The 20,117-nt window shown below is 42.0% G+C and overlaps 1 protein-coding gene across 4 annotated transcripts; it reads right to left on the bottom strand.

Moving 5' to 3' along the window:
- Positions 1-2,483: 2,483 nt before the first annotated feature.
- On the bottom strand, positions 2,484-14,427 carry LOC120054914 (anaphase-promoting complex subunit 4-like). Of its 4 annotated transcripts, none has more exons than XM_039002644.1 (29): positions 14,270-14,427; positions 13,334-13,450; positions 13,113-13,218; positions 12,781-12,913; positions 12,620-12,694; positions 12,419-12,466; positions 12,270-12,314; positions 12,085-12,169; positions 11,889-11,996; positions 11,683-11,766; positions 11,447-11,533; positions 9,134-9,198; positions 8,833-8,875; positions 8,659-8,735; positions 8,398-8,498; positions 8,125-8,176; positions 7,918-7,973; positions 7,740-7,786; positions 7,564-7,620; positions 7,416-7,472; positions 7,227-7,320; positions 6,921-7,018; positions 4,539-4,600; positions 4,412-4,450; positions 4,199-4,300; positions 3,975-4,055; positions 3,610-3,777; positions 3,182-3,305; positions 2,484-3,013 (listed from the first exon to the last, which is right to left on the bottom strand). In XM_039002644.1, the coding sequence occupies exons 2-29, from the start codon at positions 13,439-13,441 to the stop codon at positions 2,798-2,800; spliced, it is 2,418 nt and encodes an 805-aa protein (XP_038858572.1). In that variant the 5' UTR covers positions 13,442-13,450; positions 14,270-14,427; the 3' UTR covers positions 2,484-2,797. The 4 variants fall into 4 exon arrangements, with proteins under 4 accessions (XP_038858572.1, XP_038858573.1, XP_038858574.1 ...); XM_039002645.1 differs by having other exon boundaries at positions 12,419-12,445; XM_039002646.1 differs by lacking the exon at positions 12,419-12,466.
- Between the last annotated feature and the right edge of the window lie 5,690 nt (positions 14,428-20,117).

Below are 20,117 nucleotides of genomic sequence, written 5' to 3'. Positions count from 1 at the left end.
GCTACAAACCCATGGCAGGATTAGACAGATGGGTATACAGATAACATGTACTTGGGCCCCAGCCCATGTGGAGGGGAACAAGGAAGTTGATGTACTGGCTAAACAAGCACTTAGTAGTGGGGATGTTGATGTTGTAGTTTCAATGAGCAAGGCAGAGGCAAAAAGCCTGACATGGACAGTGATGGTGCAGAGATGGCAGGAGCAGTGGAATAGAGATACTAAGGGCAGGCATTTATTTCAAGTACAGAGGAAAGTTGGGGAGGATGGCAAGGGACATAAGAGGCTATTTTTTACAAGATTAAGGGTGAGACACAGCCAGTTGAATAAGACCTTAAATGTGATAGGAAAACATCCAACTGGAAAGTGTGATTATTTCCAGGAAACAGAGACCGTGGAGCATGTATTGATACAGTGTGGGCAGTATCAGAGGGAAAAAGAGAGGCTGAGATCTAGTATGAGGAAGGGGATACAGGAATTTTGTTTAAAGAGTATGTTGAGTAGAACATCATCAGATATAGTGTCAAATATTTTGTTATCTTCTTTAAGAGCAACGGAGCTGGCAGGTAGGATTTAGTTTCTCCGTCTCTGGCCCACACTCCAATACAGTAGGTGGAGGTAATGCACCATAGCGTTGGATGCCAACCACTGATAAACCCCACAGAAGAAGAATGGACTAAATGTAACTTTGCCCACATAGATAGGTGTGGTCTAGTCTACAGTCGTGGCCAAAGGTTTTGAGAATGACACATATTAATTTTCACAAAGTTTGCTGCTTCAGTGTCTTTAGATATTTTTGTCAGATGGAATATGGAATACTGAAGTATAATTACAAGCATTTCTTAAGTGTCAAAGGCTTTTATTGACAATTACATGAAGTTGATGCAAAGAGTCAATATTTGCAGTGTTGACCCTTCTTTTTCAAGACCTCTACAATCCACCCTGGCATGCTGTCAATTAACTTCTGGGCCACATCCTGACTGATGGCAGCCCATTGTTACATAATCAATGCTTGGAATTTGTGGGTTTTTGTTTGTCCACCTGCCTCTTGAGGATTGACCACAGTTCTCAATGGGATTAAGGTCTGGGGAGTTTCCTGGCCATGGACCCAAAATATCAATGTTTTGTTCCCCGAGCCACTTAGTTATCACTTTTGCCTTATGGCAAGGGGCTCCATCATGCTGGAAAAGGCATTGTTCGTCACCAAACTGTTCCTGGGTGGTTGGGAGAAGTTGCTCTCGGAGGATGTGTTGGTACCATTCTTTATTCATGGCTGTGTTCTTAGGCAAAATTGTGAGTGAGCCCACTCCCTTGGTTGAAAAGCAACCCCACACATGAATGGTCTCAGGATGTTTTACTGTTGGCATGACACAGGACTGATGGTAGCGTTGACCTTGTCTTCTCCGGGCAAGCTTTTTTCCGGATTCCCCAAACAATCGGAAAGGGGATTCATCAGAGAAAATGACTTTATCCCAGTCCTCAGCAGTCCAATCCCTGTACCTTTTGCAGAATATCAGTCTGTCCCTGATGTTTTTCCTAGAGAGAAGTGTCTCCTTTGCTGCCCTTCTTGACACCAGGCCATCCTCCAAAAGTCTTTGCCTCACTGTGCATGCAAATGCACTCACACATGCCAGCTGCCATTCTTGACCAAGTTCTGTACTGGTGGTGCCCCGATCCAGCAAGCTGAATCAACTTTAGGAGACGGTCCTGGCGCTTGCTGGACTTTCTTGGGCGCCCTGAAGCCTTCTTCACAACAATTGAACTGCTCTCCTTGAAGTTCTTGATGATCCGATAAATGGTTGATTTAGGGGCAATCTTACTGGCAGCAATATCCTTGCCTGTGAAGCCCTTTTTGTGCAAAGCAATGATGACGGCACATGTTTCCTTGCAGGTAACCATGGTTGACAGAGGAAGAACAATGATTCCAAGCACCACCCTCCTTTTGAAGCTTCCAGTCTGTTATTCGAACTCAATCAGCATGACAGAGTGATCTCCAGCCTTGTCCTTGTCAACACTCACACCTGTGTTAACGAGAGAATCACTGACATGATGTCAGCTGGTCCTTTTGTGGCAGGGCTGAAATGCAGTGGAAATGTTTTTTGGGGATTCAGTTCATTTGCATGGCAAAGAGGGATTTTGCAATTAATTGCAATTCATCTGATCACTCTTCATAACATTCTGGAGTATATGCAAATTGCCATCATACAAACTGAGGCAGCAAACTTTGGAAATTAATATTTGTGTCATTCTCAAAACTTTTGGCCCCGACTGTAGTACCTCCCAATGCAGTCTGTACTGTAATCTAGGAATTTGTGTTAATCTCTCATCTTAAAATACTACAGTTATGACTGAAGCATTGGTTGATCAAAACAGAATTCTTAACTCTTATCTGTGAGGATCAGATTCAAGTTACATTATCTATCTACACTTGCCTTACAGACATAGGGAACAACCAAATGAAAACATAAACCAGAAGGCTGTTTTCTTATCAAAACATGTATTTATTTCTTACTTTATCAGGGATAAAAGTGCTGGGAGGGGGACGTCGGCTTTGCAATGGTGGCATTAATTATGAATACTGCAAAAGTACAGGGTGGGAGGGGGGTGTTAAATTGTTATTCTGGCCTAGATAAGGTACGCGTTCAGCAGGACGCTACGTTTTAGAACGTTCAAATAGAAATAGCCTATGTAGAAGAAACATGCCTCACATGTAGAATAAGGAATCATATCAGCTCAATTCATGGAATTTCTATCTGCAACGTTCAAGAACATTTGGTAACTGAACGTGGCCAAGGTGTTGCTATGAGAGCTCCAGTGCTTCCCCAGACTCTAGTTGCTCCTTAGCCCTTTGTCCGCCTCCCTCAGTCTCCCTTCCCTCCGCCTCCCCCTGGATGGCCGGTGTCTCCTCCAGGCCGTCCTGGTCAGAGCTGGCGTTCTGCGACTCAGGCCGCTCTTCATCCTCCTCATCTTCCACGTCCATCTCATACACACGGACGTGCCGCAGGTTGGAGCTCAGCTGAGAGGGAGAAAAGACAGAGGGACCTCAGACAGAGATTCTGAACCATTTCTCAACCACTGTTAGACCAAACTGTTTTGGTGTTCAATACATGGTCATTGAGGTGCATAGCTGCTTAGTGAAGCCAGATAAAACCTTTGTAAGGGAATCCCCTTCCCATTATCTTACCACACAGGCCACTTTCCGGATCCCATTCACAGCCACAAACTGGGCCTTCATGTTCTCCAAGTCTCGCCACTGGTTCTCTAGCACCAGCCCTTTGACAGGGATGGCGCCGCTCTGCTGGTCCAACCTGAGAATACAGATACTACAGGTGACCCATGGTGACTACTACAGTGGAGATAACTAAAGTAGACATAGCAAATACCTACAGTAAATCTCTAGCTTAGAACAGGTGAATTACAGGTTAGGGTTATAGTTGATGTTTACTTGCACTGGAGGTACAAGTCTTGAGTTACAGTTTGTAATCAGGTAGATCATAATTGAGGGTTTGAGGTTGAGTTGTAGGTTACAGTTACGAGTAGATCACTATTTGGGTTTAGGAATATAGGACTAGGTTTGCATGTTGGGGAGACAGGTGTTTCAATCACACACACCTAAGACTGGGGTCCCAGTTGAACTCCTCCTCACAGCTGAGGGCAGAGCCAAGAGGGAGCTGGGCAAGGACACGCCCCCTGTTCTCCTCTTCTGATGCTCGCAGCACCACTGTCAATGTCTCGTCATCATAGAAACGAGCATCCTGGCAACTGTACACACAGTCAGAACTGAAACATAGACATGCAACAAAAAAACATGGTTCTATAACAATTATTATCACTAATAGAAACGCACAGGGAATCCATTGCAGATCATCATAAGAGCAAAGTAATATGCAATGCATGAGCCCATCATTTGCCTGTATAGTAGAGGTTGAGGTAATTGAGTGGATTCTAGGAAAGAGAGGAAGACAAGAGGCACTCACCTGGCCCCCACAGCATCATCATCAATACTGTGACTGAGAACATTACTCAGATCTATCGCCATGAGACCATTGGGAACAGGCCTGTGACAGACATAAAAAGATAAACAAATCAGACAAACAAAAAAAGCACATGCTCAGTCATAAACATTGGGCTATTTGGGGATCAACGACAGAGCAAATCTGGATTGAACCAGATTAAAATAGGGCGCAGTGTTGTATTGTACCTGAATGGGTCAGTAAACTTCCGCAGTAGATAAAGCTTGCAGGGTGAAATCTCTGGCATGCAGAACACTCCATAGTGCATATTGGTCTTCTTATCATTGTACCTGGTCATCAATAAAAAATGTACATCAATGTTAACATAATAACAACCTTGGTAATATACATTATCTACATTACCATTATGAACAGAGTGTTTGTGTTTTTTTGCTACTTACAATGATGGAAGTTCAAAAAGCCTTGGAGTGTTTTCTGAGCTGCAAAGACAAACAATAAAATGAAACAAATAAACATAACTATTTAACAATTTGTGGTATTGTGAAGAGTAGATGAATATGTCCTTACCTCTCTGGCACAGTGTAGAGGGGCAGACAAACAGCCTGTTTCACAGACTTTCCAATGACCTCCTACAAACAGAGAACAAATCAGTATCACCACAACTAGTGTCATGTCACGACTCGACTCAAATTCATATGCCTTCGTTTGGATTCATCTCTCAAGTCATGGAAAAATCATTGAATTAGAAAGATAAATGTTTCATGAACCTGCAACATGCAAACAGTGTTCCTTGGGTATGTGGCGATCACAGGAGGCCGCTGAGGGGAGGACGGATCATAATAATGGCCGGAACAGAGCAAATGGAACGGCATCAAACACCTGGAAACTATGAGTTTAATGTACAGTTGTTGAAGTCGGAAGATTACATACATAAACTCGTTTTTCAACCACTTCACAAATTTCTTGTTAACAAACTATAGTTTTGGCAAGTGAGTTAAGACATCTACTTTGTGCATGACACAAGTCATTTTTCCAATTGTTTACAGATTATTTCACGTATAACTCACTGTATCACAATCCCAGTGGATCAGAAGTTTACATACACTAAGTTGACTGTGCCTTTAAACAGCTTGGAAAATTCCAGAAAATGATGTCATGGCTTTAGAAGCCTCTGATAGGCTAATTGACATAATTTGAGTCAATTGGAGGTGTACCTGTGAATGTATTTCAAGGCCTACCTTCAAACTCAGTGCCTCTTTGCTTGACATCATGGGAAAATCAAAAGAAATCAGCCGTGAACTCCACAAGTCTGGTTCATCCTTGGTAGCAATTTCCAAATGCCTGAAGGTACCACGTTCATCTGTACAAACAATAGTACGCAAGTATAAACACCATGGGACCACGCAGCCGTCATACCACTCAGGAAGGAGACGCGTTCTGTCTCCTAGAGATGAATATACTTTGTTGCGAAAAGTGCAAATCAATCCCAGAACAACAGCAAAGGACCTTGTGAAGATGCTGGAGGAAACGGGTACTAAAGTATCTATATCCACAGTAAAATGAGTCCTATATCGACATAACCTGAAAGGCCGCACAGCAAGGAAGAAACCACTGCTCCAAAACCGCCATAAAAAAGCCAGACTACGGTTTGCAACTGCACATGGGGACAAAGATCGTACTTTTTGGAGAAATGTCCTCAGGTCTGATGAAACAAAAATAGAACTGTTTGGCCATAATGACCATTATGTTTGGAGGAAAAAGGGGGAGTCTTGCAAGCCAAAGAACACCATCCCAACCGTGAAGCATGGGGGTGGCAGCATCATGTTGTGGGGGTGCTTTGCTGCAGGAGGGACTGGTGCACTTCACAAAATAAATGGCATCATGAGGAAGGAAAATTTGGTGGATATATTGAAGCAACATCAAGACATCAGTCAGGAAGTTAAAGCTTGGTCGCAAATGGGTCTTACAAATGGACAATGACCCCAAGCATACTTCCAAAGTTATGGCAAAATGGCTTAAGGACAACAAAGTAAAGGAATTGGAGTGGCCATCACAAAGCCCTGACCTCAATCCTATAAAAAAATGTGTGGGCAGAACTGAAAAAGCGTGTGCGAGCAAGGAGGCCTACAAACCTGACTCAGTTACACCAGCCCTGTCATGAGGAATGGGCCAAAATTCACCCAACTTATTGTGGGAAGGTTGTGGAAGGCTTACCCTAAACATTTGACCCAAGTTAAACAATTTAAAGGCAATGCTACCAAATACTAATTTAGTGTATGTAAACTTCTGACCCAATGGGAATGTTATGAAAGAAATTAAAGCTGAAATAAATCATTCTCTCTACTATTATTCTGACATTTCACATTTATAAAATAAAGTGGTGATCCTAACTGACCTAAGACAGGATGTCAGGAATTGTGAAAAACTGAGTTTAAATGTATTTGGCTAAGGTGTATGTAAACTTCCGACTTCAACTGGTACCATTGCACTTATTCTGCTTCAGTCATTACCACGAGCAGCTCCTCCCCAATTAAGGTGCCACCAACCTCCTGTGGTGGCGATGTGTAGCTTGTTACTGCAGTGAAATCCTATTACCAGCGGAAAACAAAATAAAAGTTGGGAAGGAGGATAGAGAAGTGATGGACAAGGTAACTAAAAGTGTGGGAGACAGAGGTGGGAGAGAGGGATAGAATGCAATATGAAAACTCTATTGCGGAGAGTTAGTCAGATTTATATCTGCCTGGAACTCCTGGCAGAAGGCTTATGACTGCATGACTCAGCAGATTCTGAGCCAAATTTCACACGGCAGTGTGGGCCAAATTACTTTCTTATTTATAAGAAAAACTTTGGCAATGTACTTCTTATGCCAGGGACCAAATTAAGTAGTGTACACTTCAGTACTAAAGGCAAATGAAATTGGGTTTCACTGTGTATGCGTTTTAGACTTACAGCAGGTTTCTGTAGACACAACTCAATCACCCCCTCCATCATCCTCTTCACAAAGTGTAGGGACTTCTGAGAGTATGAAGGGAAGAGGAGCGGGCTCTCTGGATAAACCAATCAATTAGGTACAATGTCAGTTCAGTAAGTCAGTCACAACAATAGAGAAATACAATGGCAAACCAATCTTCCACCATCTAATTAAAACATGATGGATAACCACACACTATATTTAACAAAAATATATATTTGACCTTTATTTAACTAGGCACTTCCTGCATAGTTGTCTCTTCTGAGATAAAGGTTATAGTTCACCTTTTAAGTGTGTGCTCTCCTGCAGAAACTTCATCCATTGGTTCCCCTTGGTGTTGGGCGGAGACACTAGATCCTCATCCTCATCCTTCAAGTACTGCAAAAAAAAAAAGGACATAAAGTGTGTCATTGTACACCGATCACACACACATACTAAAATATACACACAGACAGACTACGCTTGTCCCTCACCTGACCGACCCGCTCCACATTAAAGTACTTCCCTTTCCGGTCAAACAGCTCTTCGTTCTGTCCGAGCAGAGGAGAGGGCATGTAATTGGCTAGTTTGTGAAAAGCTGTGGAATTAAGTGCTATTATATTTATCCAACATATATCTTACCTCACTGAAGTGCTCAGACAGGAAGTCCGCCACAAAGGCAATGTCCTTCTGGGTCATCTGAGGTCAATGGGATAGATTGACATACCAATGGATGAGAAAATAATACACATTGAACCGTTTATCACACTACTTCGATCAACTCTTCCTCTGTCTCACATTCACAACCTGAATCTCACCTTATTGAGTTCTGGAGGGACGTGTTCCTCTGACATTCTTAGCATAGCTGCAGGGAAATAAATATGTATTAAAACACTTGCATTTAATAATCAATGATATTTTAAATATACAAAAATGTTCCATCAGTCACTAAAAGGTGGTATATACCTCAAGCTCCCAAAAAAGGTGAGGTCTTACCTACATACAGCCACCGGAAAAAGGCTTTGAAGTTCTTCATGCTCTTGTCAATCACTCTGAGTAAGAGAGACAGTGAGGAATGAGATGAGGGGGAGAGGTTAAACAAGCACCAGGGTTGAAGTCAACTCCATTTAAAATTAGTGATAATGTGTTATTAAAATAACGAAATACTAATCTAATAGCATATCAATAAGCATGAAAACTCACTGTAGAAGTTCGTTGGCTTTCAAAGTGAATGAACCCACAGCTGTAATGGCATCTATAACAAAACAGAAATATTCACATAACTTTAATTTGATAAAATCCTGCAAGCAGCTTAGAAAACTCATTTTGAACAAATGTTCTAGTCATGCAAATTACTAATGAGTGTCAGCCCTGATCTCATCACAGACAAATTAATTGCACAATTACATCCACTTTAATCTTGTATTTATCAGTAAAGATATCAGTCATGGTTTATGCAGGATCTAAGCACTGTACCTTCTATAGCTGCTGAGTCCAGGCCTAGTGGCTGGAACTTCTGTTTCCATAGAGACATCCCCTTCACCTCACTGAGGTGGTACAACAGAGCCTCTGAACCACTGGAGAAAGGAGAGGAAAAGAAGGGATGAGGATTGGTACCAAAGATTGTGATACCATCATGATGCAATTTCTTGACATTTGCATTGTATGGTCCCGAAAAAGGGCATTATGGGTCACAATAAGTGAAGAGATAATTATTCATGCAAGTTGAGTTGCTACCTCTGCAGGTGGCTGATCACCAGCTTCTGAATGCTGGAGTAAGAGGTTTCTATAGACTGGCCCAGCTTCTTCAGCCCCTATGAAACACAAACAAATTACATCAGTCTTACAAAGCTACAAAATGACCACACACAATCATACTCAATCTTTGAACAACTTTATTATTCAGCTCACCTTGACGGTCAGCTGATTCATGAGGAGAGCCTGTAGTTCAGGGCTGGTCAAAAATAGAGAATTCGGTTAAATTAAAAAAACTTTTTACATCTCTAAATCAGTATTTTCCATATCAGATGAGGTTTATTTCCTGTAGTGCCACCTACAGGACACTTTGAAGTACTACATCTCAAATGAAAGGCCTGTTGAACATGTTTTTGCATTAGTGCTCACAACTACATGCACTATTACTTATTAGAAAGCATGTTGTGGAGGACGTGGTAGCGTACAAGGGTCATTGGATCATAGTAACGGTTCTCACCTTGACTGTCCCCATAGTAGAAGCTCCAGAAACTCATCCTGGACTTGTGTGCTGGTGTTCTTCTCCTAAAAATAGGAATTGGTTCAGATCATGTCTTTTAGGTGTTATGTCATTATTGGAAAACAGGCTGGAGGCAGACTGAACGGGGCTCGGTTTCCTGATAGAACTTAGGCTTACGAGTGTTTTACATGATGCATCTTTCCTACAACGGCCGAAGATGTAATGCGTTTCCCGAAAGACCACGCAGAGAGAACCTTTGCTAAGTGCATCGTTGAGGCATGTGTCGATACTGATATGATCTAAAGAAAGGCAGCGCTGCTCTGGGATCAGCGTTTTCCTTTCAAATATTTCCTTAACATTAAAATGATTCCACAATACTGATGATGGTTCAGCCCCTATGAGATATTATGACCTATGGCTACAAATATTGAGGAGGCTTATTCTAATGTTTACCCTATAATAATAATAATGCACTAAATCTTTGGCACATCAAGGCACACGTTACACATCATGAAATATATTGAGGCAAAAATGACAGACAGTAGCTTACAATTAGCAAAATAGAACGATTGAATGAAATGTATTTCTAGATCATTGACATACAGTTGAAGTCAAAAGTTTACATACACTTAGGTTGGAGTCATTAAAACTAGTTTTTCAACCACTCCACAAATTTCTTGTTAACAAACTATAGTTTTGGCAAGTCAGTTAGGACATCTACTTCGTGCATGACACAAGTAATTTTCCAACAATTGTTTACAGACAGATTATTTCACTTATAACTCACTGTATCACAATCCCAGTGGATCAGAAGTTTACATACAGTAAGTTGACTGTGCCTTTAAACAGCTTGGAAAATTCCAGAAAATGATGTCATGGCTTTAGAAGCCTCTGATAGGCTAATTGACATCATTTGAAAGAAATCAGCCAAGACCTCCACAAGTCTGGTTCATCCTTGGGAGCAATTTCCGAACGCCTGAAGGTACCACGTTCATCTGTACAAACAATAGTATGCAAGTATAAGCACCATGGGACCACGTAGCCGTCATGCCTTTCAGGAAGGAGACACATTCTGTCTCCTAGAGATGAATGTACATTGTTGCGAAAAGTGCAAATCAATCCCAGAACAACAGCAAAGGACCTTGTGAAGATGCTGGAGGAAACGGGTACAAAAGTATCTATATCCACAGTAAAACGAGTCCTATATCGACATAACCTGAAAGGCCGCTCAGCAAGGAAGAAACCACTGCTCCAAAACCGCCATAAAAAAGCCAGACTACGGTTTGCAACTGCACATGGGGACAAAGATAGTACTTTTTGGAGAAATGTAACAAAAATGGAACTGTTTGGCCATAATGACCATCATTACATTTGGAGGAAAAAGGGGGAGGCTTGCAAGCCAAAGAACACCATCCCAACCGTGAAGCACAGGGGTGGCAGCATCATGTTGTGGGGGTGCTTTGCTGCAGGAGGGACTGTTGCACTTCACAAAATAGATGGCATCATGAGGTAGGAAAATGATGTGGATATATTGAAGCAACATCTCAAGACATCAGTCAGGAAGTTAAAGCTTGATCGCAAATGGGTCTTACAAATGGACAATGACCCCAAGCATACTTCCAAAGTTGTGGCAAAATGGCTTAAGGACAACAAAGTAAAGGTATTAGAGTGGCCATCACAAAGTACTGATCTCAATCTTATAGAACATTTGTGGGCAGAACTGAAAAAGCGTGTGCGAGCAAGGAGGCCTACACACCTGACTCAGTTACACCAGCTCTGTCAGGAGGAATGGGTCAAAATTCACCCAACTTATTGTGGGAGGCTTGTGGAAGGCTCCCCAAAACATTTGACCCAAGTTAAAACATTTAAAGGCAATGCTACCAAATACTAATTGAGTGTATGTAAACTTCTGACCCACTGGGAATGTGATGAAAGAAATAAAAGCTGAAATAAAATCACTCTCAACTATTATTCTGACATTTCACATTCTTAAAATAAAGTGGTGATCCTAACTGACCTAAGACAGGGAATTTCTACTGGGATTAAATGTCAGGAATTGTGAAAAACAGTTTAAATGTATTTGGCTAAGGTGTATGTAAACTTCAACTGTATATAGGGCTATAGCCTATGCTGTATGTCTTTTAGTGCATACCTTTTCAAGTGCAACTTTAGTAACGATGGTATTGGGGAACGGCTCGGAGATTCTAACGATGCTCCTACAAAGATTCTAACGATGCTCCTACAAAGATTCTAACGATGAACTAAGCCTTAAGATGCTTTTGGGAAACCGGGCCCTAAACAGTGACCACTGACCTGTACGAACTTAGTGAGCCGAAGGTCCATCTGCATGAGGATATCCTCCCAAGCCTCACACATACAGGTGAGAGAGAGACGCAGGTACTGAAGGAACGATACAGAGAGACAGAATAAGTTGGAGAGAGAAAGACCAATGGCCAGACTAGTCTGATGAATGCCCTCAAATATCACCATGGAAATATGAACTATGAGGAGACTTCTAGTCATATTAGTTACATAAGGAGGGCACTGACCTGCAGTAGAGTGGAGATATGGGTGAACTTGCGTGCCATCCTGGTGACCTCAGGGAGACAGTCGGACAGCAGCCCTGTGTCGAGCTGGATGAGAAAACAAACATACACAGTGAAAGACCTCAAATAAGCGAAGAATATAGAAGATGACAGTCAAGATGGGTAAGAAACATGCTTCATTTCACTTAAATGTGGGCATAACGGATTACCTGGATGTAGCAGATCTCTGGGTCATTGTCAGCTGACCTGATCTCTGTGATGATAGACAGGGACTTCAGGTCACTGGACAGACACAGGCTGCTACACGTCCCAGGAACCTGACGAAAATAATCTGCTGGTTACATCATAGTCACTGCAGAGAGTGGGTGACTGAACCAGTGCATAAGTGTGTGAGTGAAATCTTACCCCCGGTAAAGTGGCAATCTTATACATCCCATAGGCATACAGCTCCACAAAGCCGGAACCTCCACCAAGAACCAGGATGTTTAGTCTGCAGACAATTGACGATGTGGAACTATTTGTATGTGTACATGAGATTGTGCGTTAACAAAATGTTCAATAATAAAGCATGTGAAACCTTCAGCACACACCTCACTTCTCCTAACAGGTTCAGGATCTCGTCTGACTTCTCCTCACTACGAGAGAGGGTTGGTTATGAAGAAACATGTATTCTAATGCAGACAGATTGTCTGAAATATCATTTAAATGAATCATTGTTGCTGAAGATATATAAACATACCTGAATATCTTTGATGTAGTACTGTAGCTAAGAATAAACAAAACTTTCCTTTAGGTGGGGAGGGGGGGGGGGGCAGATGGCACAAAACAAGCAAAATGCTGTACTCTAACACAAGAACCAAGAGTTTTCCTAAATGTATTTTACTTGAATAAATGTCAAATGGCTGATGTGTTGTCGGTGACCTTATACAGACATGTTTACCTCTTGGGAAGAGTTGGCAACTTGGGAAGAAAAAGGTTTGACTCATCTTCAGAGGTGTAGAATGAGTTGAGGACACTGAAAGACAGAGGTTTATATTTGACTATGCAGTTCACACACCCTCAAATAGAAGTCTAGTGTAGCCACACATCCCCTCTACAGACCTGCTCTCCTCTAGCACCTCCATCCAGTGCATGCAGGACACAGGGTTCTCCAATGGAAACAAGTGAAGAATCTCTGCCTTCTCTGCATCACACAGCACCACCAGTTTAGTGTCCCCAAGGCTAAAGGCCAGGACTGAACACAGCACAGAGGACATACATTAGATAGGCAGTGAAACAAATGCAGAGGCTGACACACTGTGCTGTAGTAAATATGTTGTGTTCAGTGTACGAAGGTTTATTGTTGTAACATTGGTAAAGTAACGTAACTATGCAATGCTTCCAATATGATTAGTAATTTAAGATAATCAGGTCCATCTCTTGCCATCTCTTACTTTTGCCATCAGGTCTCCAAGCAACCGCAGTGATCTCCTTTCCCGTATTCTCATTGGGTGGCAAGCTCCAAACACGCTGGAAATTGGCAAGGCGATGCAGTAGCAGCTACAACACAAACATCGATTGACACAGAGATGAATGAAATTACTCCCAATATAAGCAAATGTGATCTGGCATTAATCTGGGTATGAAACATATGGGGGTGTGTTTCTTTCCCTACCTCGCCAGCAGTGTTAGCGAGGGCAATAAGATCCCTCTTTGGAGACCATGCCATACACAGAACAGGGTTGGGGAGCTGCTTCTCCCCCACTTGACGAAATGCAGGCATTTCTGTGGGCTGAAAATAGAACACAGAAGCATTAACAAGGGAATAAGTGGCAGTCAGTTTTGCTATACTTGTCAGTGAAGAAGTAGCTAAATTGACAGTGGCTGAGTGAGTTTGGGAATAATCTAAATAATCTATAATAGCCCAGACCAGGCAGGCAGTGACACCTATCCAATAACCTTGTACCCAGACTAATTGCAAATATTATGATAACTAACCCATTTTATCTGTGCTAATTGTGCATATGCGGAAGTGTTTGGTGAAAAAGATTACCTGTTGTGTATTCATTATTCGTGTTTCCGTAACAAAACGTTTCGTCTGTTGCAAACGTTTAACGTTTACTATAGGAACCAAAACGGTAACAAACGGAACAAAACGGTGATGGACCTAGCTGCAGTTGTTCAATAGAAACTCTCGTTTTCGTTGCAAAATGTTTTTCGTTTGGAGTAAACTGTTTCCGTTGCAAAACCGACTAATGAATAGACCACAGGTAATCTCGTTCACCAAACACTTTCGCATATGCGCAATTAGCACAAATGAAATGGGTTAGTTATCATAATGAATACACCTCTGTCCTATCTGATGCTAAATAAAAATACAAGACACCTTTATCAGTTCGCTAGCTAGCTAGCTTGCATGCTATACTATCTAACGTTAGTGCAAAGAGGCAACATTGTAATAATTATAAAAATGTTAGCTAGTTAGTTGACGCTAGATTTATCAAAAATAAAAAATGGGTTGTAAAAGTTCACTTGTCAATAGCTACTAACTAGCTAGTCAACTTGCTAACAACTGCGAGGTAAAAATAAATAGCCAGTTATGGTATCTTACTGTGCTGGGATGTCTGAGGACCAACTATGTTACTGTTACTGTTACTTTGAAACTAGAAATAAACAATACGCTTATGTTTACTTCTTTGCAGGATACTGTTAGTGTGATCTAACTAGCTAGCTTCATATTCGCCACGGCCAGCGCCACTGAATAAAGTCTTACGCAATCATGTTCAAGTCTGAATAGCCAATGAAATTGACGCAACGGGGACCCCGAAAGGACAAACTGAACTACTGTGCTGCTGCAGTGCAAAGATCGCTTCTCCATATCTGTCTGGCTCACTGATCAGGCTGCTACATAGAGGCTGCTACATAGAGACTGTGGCCTCTTGGATGATTGGGACACCAACCCACCTAGAGTTTAGTACAGGGGTGGCAAATACTTTTGGCTTGAGTGACACATTGGGATAAAAAAAATTGAGTGCAGGGCCGCACAGACCAATTTGTTTGTAAAAAGCAATTTGCGGGCCAGAAAAGGGGCAGTTATTTAAAACGTGTAGGTCAATTATAACTTCAACATACTTTCTATCTAGTTTAAGAAGTTGAAAAGTGGCCATTAGTGTTTTTTAACTCAAAATATAAAATAGTTTTACTCAAACCTACGGGGGCCCGATTGAATGGGCTCGCAAGGTTCGGAAGGTTGTATGTTTTTTTCCACTCCTGGTCTAGAAGTTAATCATTTAATGGGTGAGGTAAAAAATATATATATATAAAAATAAGAAGAAATCTGAAATAAGTGATAAATGGCAATAAGCGTTAACTGACAGGATGTAAGGTCTATCAACTCTAGCTGAAAGGATGATCAGATTTGAAAAGCTCCGTTTCTATTCTTGCCAGACCATGAGCGAGGCTATTCGAAGTCACCACCAATTAATGCAGTTATTTTTAAATGATACCCTCAACAAGGCACACTTAAGCTATTTCCATATATGAGTTGGATAGTGTGAGTGCATGGGGCTTTGGAAAGATGAGTGGGGGGTTGGTTCTGGGGCAGTGAATGAAGGGTCAGTGCTGAAGGATAGTCAATGGTAAAGTGTTGTTGGGGTCAGTTGCTTGGCAGTGTGTGTGTGTGTGTGTGTGTGTGTGTGTGTGTGTGTGTGTGTGTGTGTGTGTGTGTGTGTGTGTGTGTGTGTGTGTGTGTGTGTGTGCGTGCGTGCGTGCGTGCGTGCGTGCGTGCGTGCGTGCGTGCGTGCGTGCGTGCGTGCGTGCGTGCGTGCGTGCGTGCGTGCGTGCGTGCGTGCGTGTGTGTGTGAGGGGGGTTGATGGTTTGAGAGAGCAGTCCAATGGAAATTCCTCCCTGCCCTGTCACTAGCACTTAACTGTAATCAGTAGATAGTTGGAGAACCGGAATAGCTCTGCGCTGTTAGGATCAACCGTCTGCGATATCGGCCCACAAATAGACCAAGTGAGGCTGCAGAGTCAGAATGTGTCTGTGCCCTTTTAACCCAACCATGAGATGCGTCAGCCATCAACTTTTCCAAGCGAAGTGGATAAATCGAGCTCAAGCAGAGAACTGGGTTACTACCAGTCACTCAGGGTATACAATTCCGAGGCATCATTGAGATACAGCCTGCAGAGAGATGCCAGAGAGTATTTCAAGGCAACTGGAGAGGATGGGGGCTCAGAGAATGATGAACTTTGACCATAAGTTACCCTGGTCCCCAACCTCCATTGTGCAAAAAAACGCTCATACACGGAAGAGTCTATACTAATAACACTGAAGGGTCTATAATAATAACACTGAAGAGTCTATAATAATAACACTGAAGAGTCTATAATAATAACACTGAAGAGTCTATAATAATAACACTGAAGAGTCTATAATAATAACACTGAAGAGGCTATAATAATAACACTGAAGAGTCTATACTAATAACACTGAAGAGTCTATACTAATAACACTGAAGAGGCTATAATAATAACACTGAAGAGTCTATACTAATAACACTGAAGAGTCTATACTTATAACACTGAAGAGTCTATACTAATAACACTGAAGAGTCTATACTAATAACTCTGAAGAGTCTATAATAATAACACTGAAGAGGCTATAATAATAACACTGAAGGGTCTATACTAATAACACTGAAGAGTCTATACTAATAACACTGAAGAGGCTATAATAATAACACTGAAGAGTCTATACTAATAACACTGAAGAGTCTATACTTATAACACTGAAGAGTCTATAATAATAACACTGAAGAGTCTATACTAATAACACTGAAGAGTCTATACTTATAACACTGAAGAGTCTATACTAATAACACTGAAGAGTCTATACTAATAACACTGAAGAGTCTATACTTATAACACTGAAGAGTCTATACTAATAACACTGAAGAGTCTATACTAATAACTCTGAAGAGTCTATAATAATAACACTGAAGAGGCTATAATAATAACACTGAAGAGTCTATACTAATAACACTGAAGAGTCTATACTTATAACACTGAAGAGTCTATAATAATAACACTGAAGAGTCTATACTAATAACACTGAAGAGTCTATACTTATAACACTGAAGAGTCTATACTAATAACACTGAAGAGTCTATACTAATAACACTGAAGAGTCTATACTTATAACACTGAAGAGTCTATACTAATAACACTGAAGAGTCTATACTAATAACTCTGAAGAGTCTATAATAATAACACTGAAGAGGCTATAATAATAACACTGAAGAGTCTATACTAATAGCACTGAAGAGTCTATACTAATAACACTGAAGAGTCTCTACTACTAACACTGAAGAGTCTCTACTAATAACACTGAAGAGTCTAGTATACTAATAGCACTGAAGAGTCTAGTATACTAATAACACTGAAGAGTCTAGTATACTAATAACAGCTTGTTCAGAGGCTCAGAGGCAGAACCCGGGTCGAGGAGTGATCTCAACTGGCCACAGTAGAGCAGAGTTACAGTTCAGAGAGAAGGGTGATGTCAAGCTTTGATCCAAGATCAGCATCAGTTCCTAATGCAGCCTGTGACTGAGAGAGCCTGAACTTCCTCCTCCACCATATTTATCCCACTGGGCACATACTGGTTGAATCAACATTGTATCCAAGTCATTTCAATTAAATTACATTGAACCAATGTGGAATAGACATTGAATTGACACCTGTGCCCAGTGGGATGGTACTGACAGATGCATGTATTCTGTAGGTAGCAGAGTACACACATTTTTCATGTATTTATTGTCATCCGTAGAAAACATTGCACCCCTGTCATTTTCTCAAATACCCCACACCTCTCTCTCTCTCTCTCTCTCTCTCTCTCTCTCTCTCTCTCTCTCTCTCTCTCTCTCTCTCTCTCTCTCTCTCTCCCTCTCTCTCTCTCTCTCTCTCTCTCTCACTCTCTCTCTCACTCTCACTCTCTCTTCTTCTCTCTCTCACCAGCATTCTGGCTGTGAAATCTGAGCCCGGGGCCAAATATAGCCAGACACAGTGAGCGGTCAGATGCTGGGACAGATGGGACAGCAGGCCACACTGGAGGAACCACTCAAGTAGACCTCGACCTGCTCACAGTGCCCGCACTCACTGCCTGACCAAAAAAGCTACTCTGCTGGGAAAATACGCTTCTGTCTATTCTCACAGACATTTAATCTTAACAGCAAACTGGAACTACTAGACTGGGACAATACCTTTGGACAAAGACTTGAAGGTAAGGCTGTACTTTCTCTTCTCTTGTTGACATTATTAGTGGAATGTCCTGGAGGCGCTGTTGTTTCCTTTGTTTTATATTGAAATGCTACTTACAGCCTATCAGCAATCAAGAGATCCTTCGAATTGTGGATATTAGAAAAACGCTTAGAAAAATCTGTTGATATCAATTTACTGTCAGTGTATGTGAGGATATTCACTTTTGCATTTGAGATCAGGTTAGTGTCAGGGCTGCAGAAAATATATATTTTCACAAGATATTAAAGTTATATTAAAGTACATTACAATGGATGTACTAAGTACATAGTTATTGAACAGTGATAGCAGAAATTACGTACTCTGTTCTATTCTGTAATTGACGGCATTGGTGACAATGACCATTGACAGTAGTCATTGACCTTTTGTCAATTAGTTTTAATATTTTTTAATATTCCCCATTCATATTTCATCAATGTTGTATAGTTAATGCATTTTTTCACATGGAAAATAACAGCCTCTGAAGAGAATATTATCCCTTGTGCCTGACTGTGTATACATATGTGTGTATGCATGTGTGTGTCTTGTGTGAGCTCATGTATGTGTTATACTGCAGTGTGTTTAAAGGGCCCTTATTGAGGGTGGGGTTGTGCTGCTGCTGTGAAACATAGCCCAAAGGGATTCAAAATAACAACACCTGGTCTCCTGGACGCCATAGAAGGTAGAATGTCACACTCGTATATGTACAGTATACCATACTGACACACAAACACACTCACTTCTATACAGAGTGACTATTGCAAGTACGGTTTCATTCACACGCTCCATCCTCTACATTATAGTCATGGAGCTCACATGTACAGTAGCCTACTGTACACACCTATGTTCCCAAGCACATTCTACATATGCATATAGATGCTTCTACTTTCATCTGATGTGTGTTCCAGACCACCTGTTTAGGAAGTGACAGAGCTATGCTTGAGCTATTGACCACTGTCAGTGGAGAGTTTCATAAATGTGTGGTATGACCAAAACAAACACAATCCTGCTGTGAAGGTGCGCACACGTGGGTATGTGTGTTTGTATGGCTGCCGCTGTAGTTTATCTAGTCTTTTGCAGTGTATGGACAGTACAACTCTAATTATCATGGTTAAAACTTTAATTATTTTATACTTGTAGTGAATTGTTGCAGAGACAGAGAAAGAGGGAAAGAGAGAGAGAAGAATAAGGAAGCGAGAGGAGAGTGAGGGAAATAGACGATTAGAGAGAGGAAGGGATGGTGACAAATACCAGTCATGCACACTTTGACCTCCCGAAAGCCTTTGTTAATACCAACCAGCTAAGCCCAAAGAATGCCAGCCTAAATCATCCTCAACTGTAGGTTGTTGAGGGAGGGTGTGTTGCTGTTCACTGTGAGGTCTGTTTTTATTTATTCAGATGACTATGTGTATGTTGTTTATAATTAGTGTCTGGCTATATCTACTGTGTTAACTGAATGTCATATTTGTGTGTGTGTGTTTCAGGATGCAGGACGGGAGCTGGAATCAGTCCCTCCCCCTCTCTCTGCTTATGAAGGATGGGGGCAGGGTTCTAGAGGGAGACGGAGGGGTGTTCTCAGAGACGTCGTCTGATGGGGATCTGTACCTGGACTCTATGGCGGATATGGACGCCGGAGTTGGGGACTTTTCAGATCTTACCGCCTTCCTCAGCCAAGACGAGATCAACCGCAGCCTGGACCTGGCTCGGGAGGCCTTCAGTGATGCAGAAGACCGGGGAGTCCCTGTCTCCCCTATTCCCAGAACCCAGGAGCCGGCTCTCTACTTCCCCTCCCCCACCCCCTTCAACACCACAGAATACCTGACCAAAAGCCCCAGCTTCCCCCACCAAACCAAAGCCCACTCCCCAGATGACAGCCACAAAGTCACCTCCAGCCAGAGTTTCCACCTCAGCAGGCCCATACAGGCCACATGCGAAGCCATGGCCTTGCCTGAGAAGTTTGTCTGCCACAAGAACATCACCCCAGTCTACAAGCAGGACAAGCCCCGACTGGTCCACGAGGGCTTGGAGCTGAATGAACGGGCTGCCTCCGCCACTGAGTTCTGTAGCCGTGCTGCCACCTTCATCGAGGAGTTGTCCTCCATCTTTAAAGGCTCCGCCCGGCCGGAGCACATGGGGGAGGAAGACTCCTCCTCTCCCGACAGCGGGTA

The sequence above is a fragment of the Salvelinus namaycush genome, chromosome 10 (genome assembly GCF_016432855.1).
Source record: "Salvelinus namaycush isolate Seneca chromosome 10, SaNama_1.0, whole genome shotgun sequence".
Taxonomy (NCBI): Eukaryota; Metazoa; Chordata; class Actinopteri; order Salmoniformes; family Salmonidae; genus Salvelinus; species Salvelinus namaycush.
This window is presented reverse-complemented; position numbering and strand designations above follow the sequence as displayed.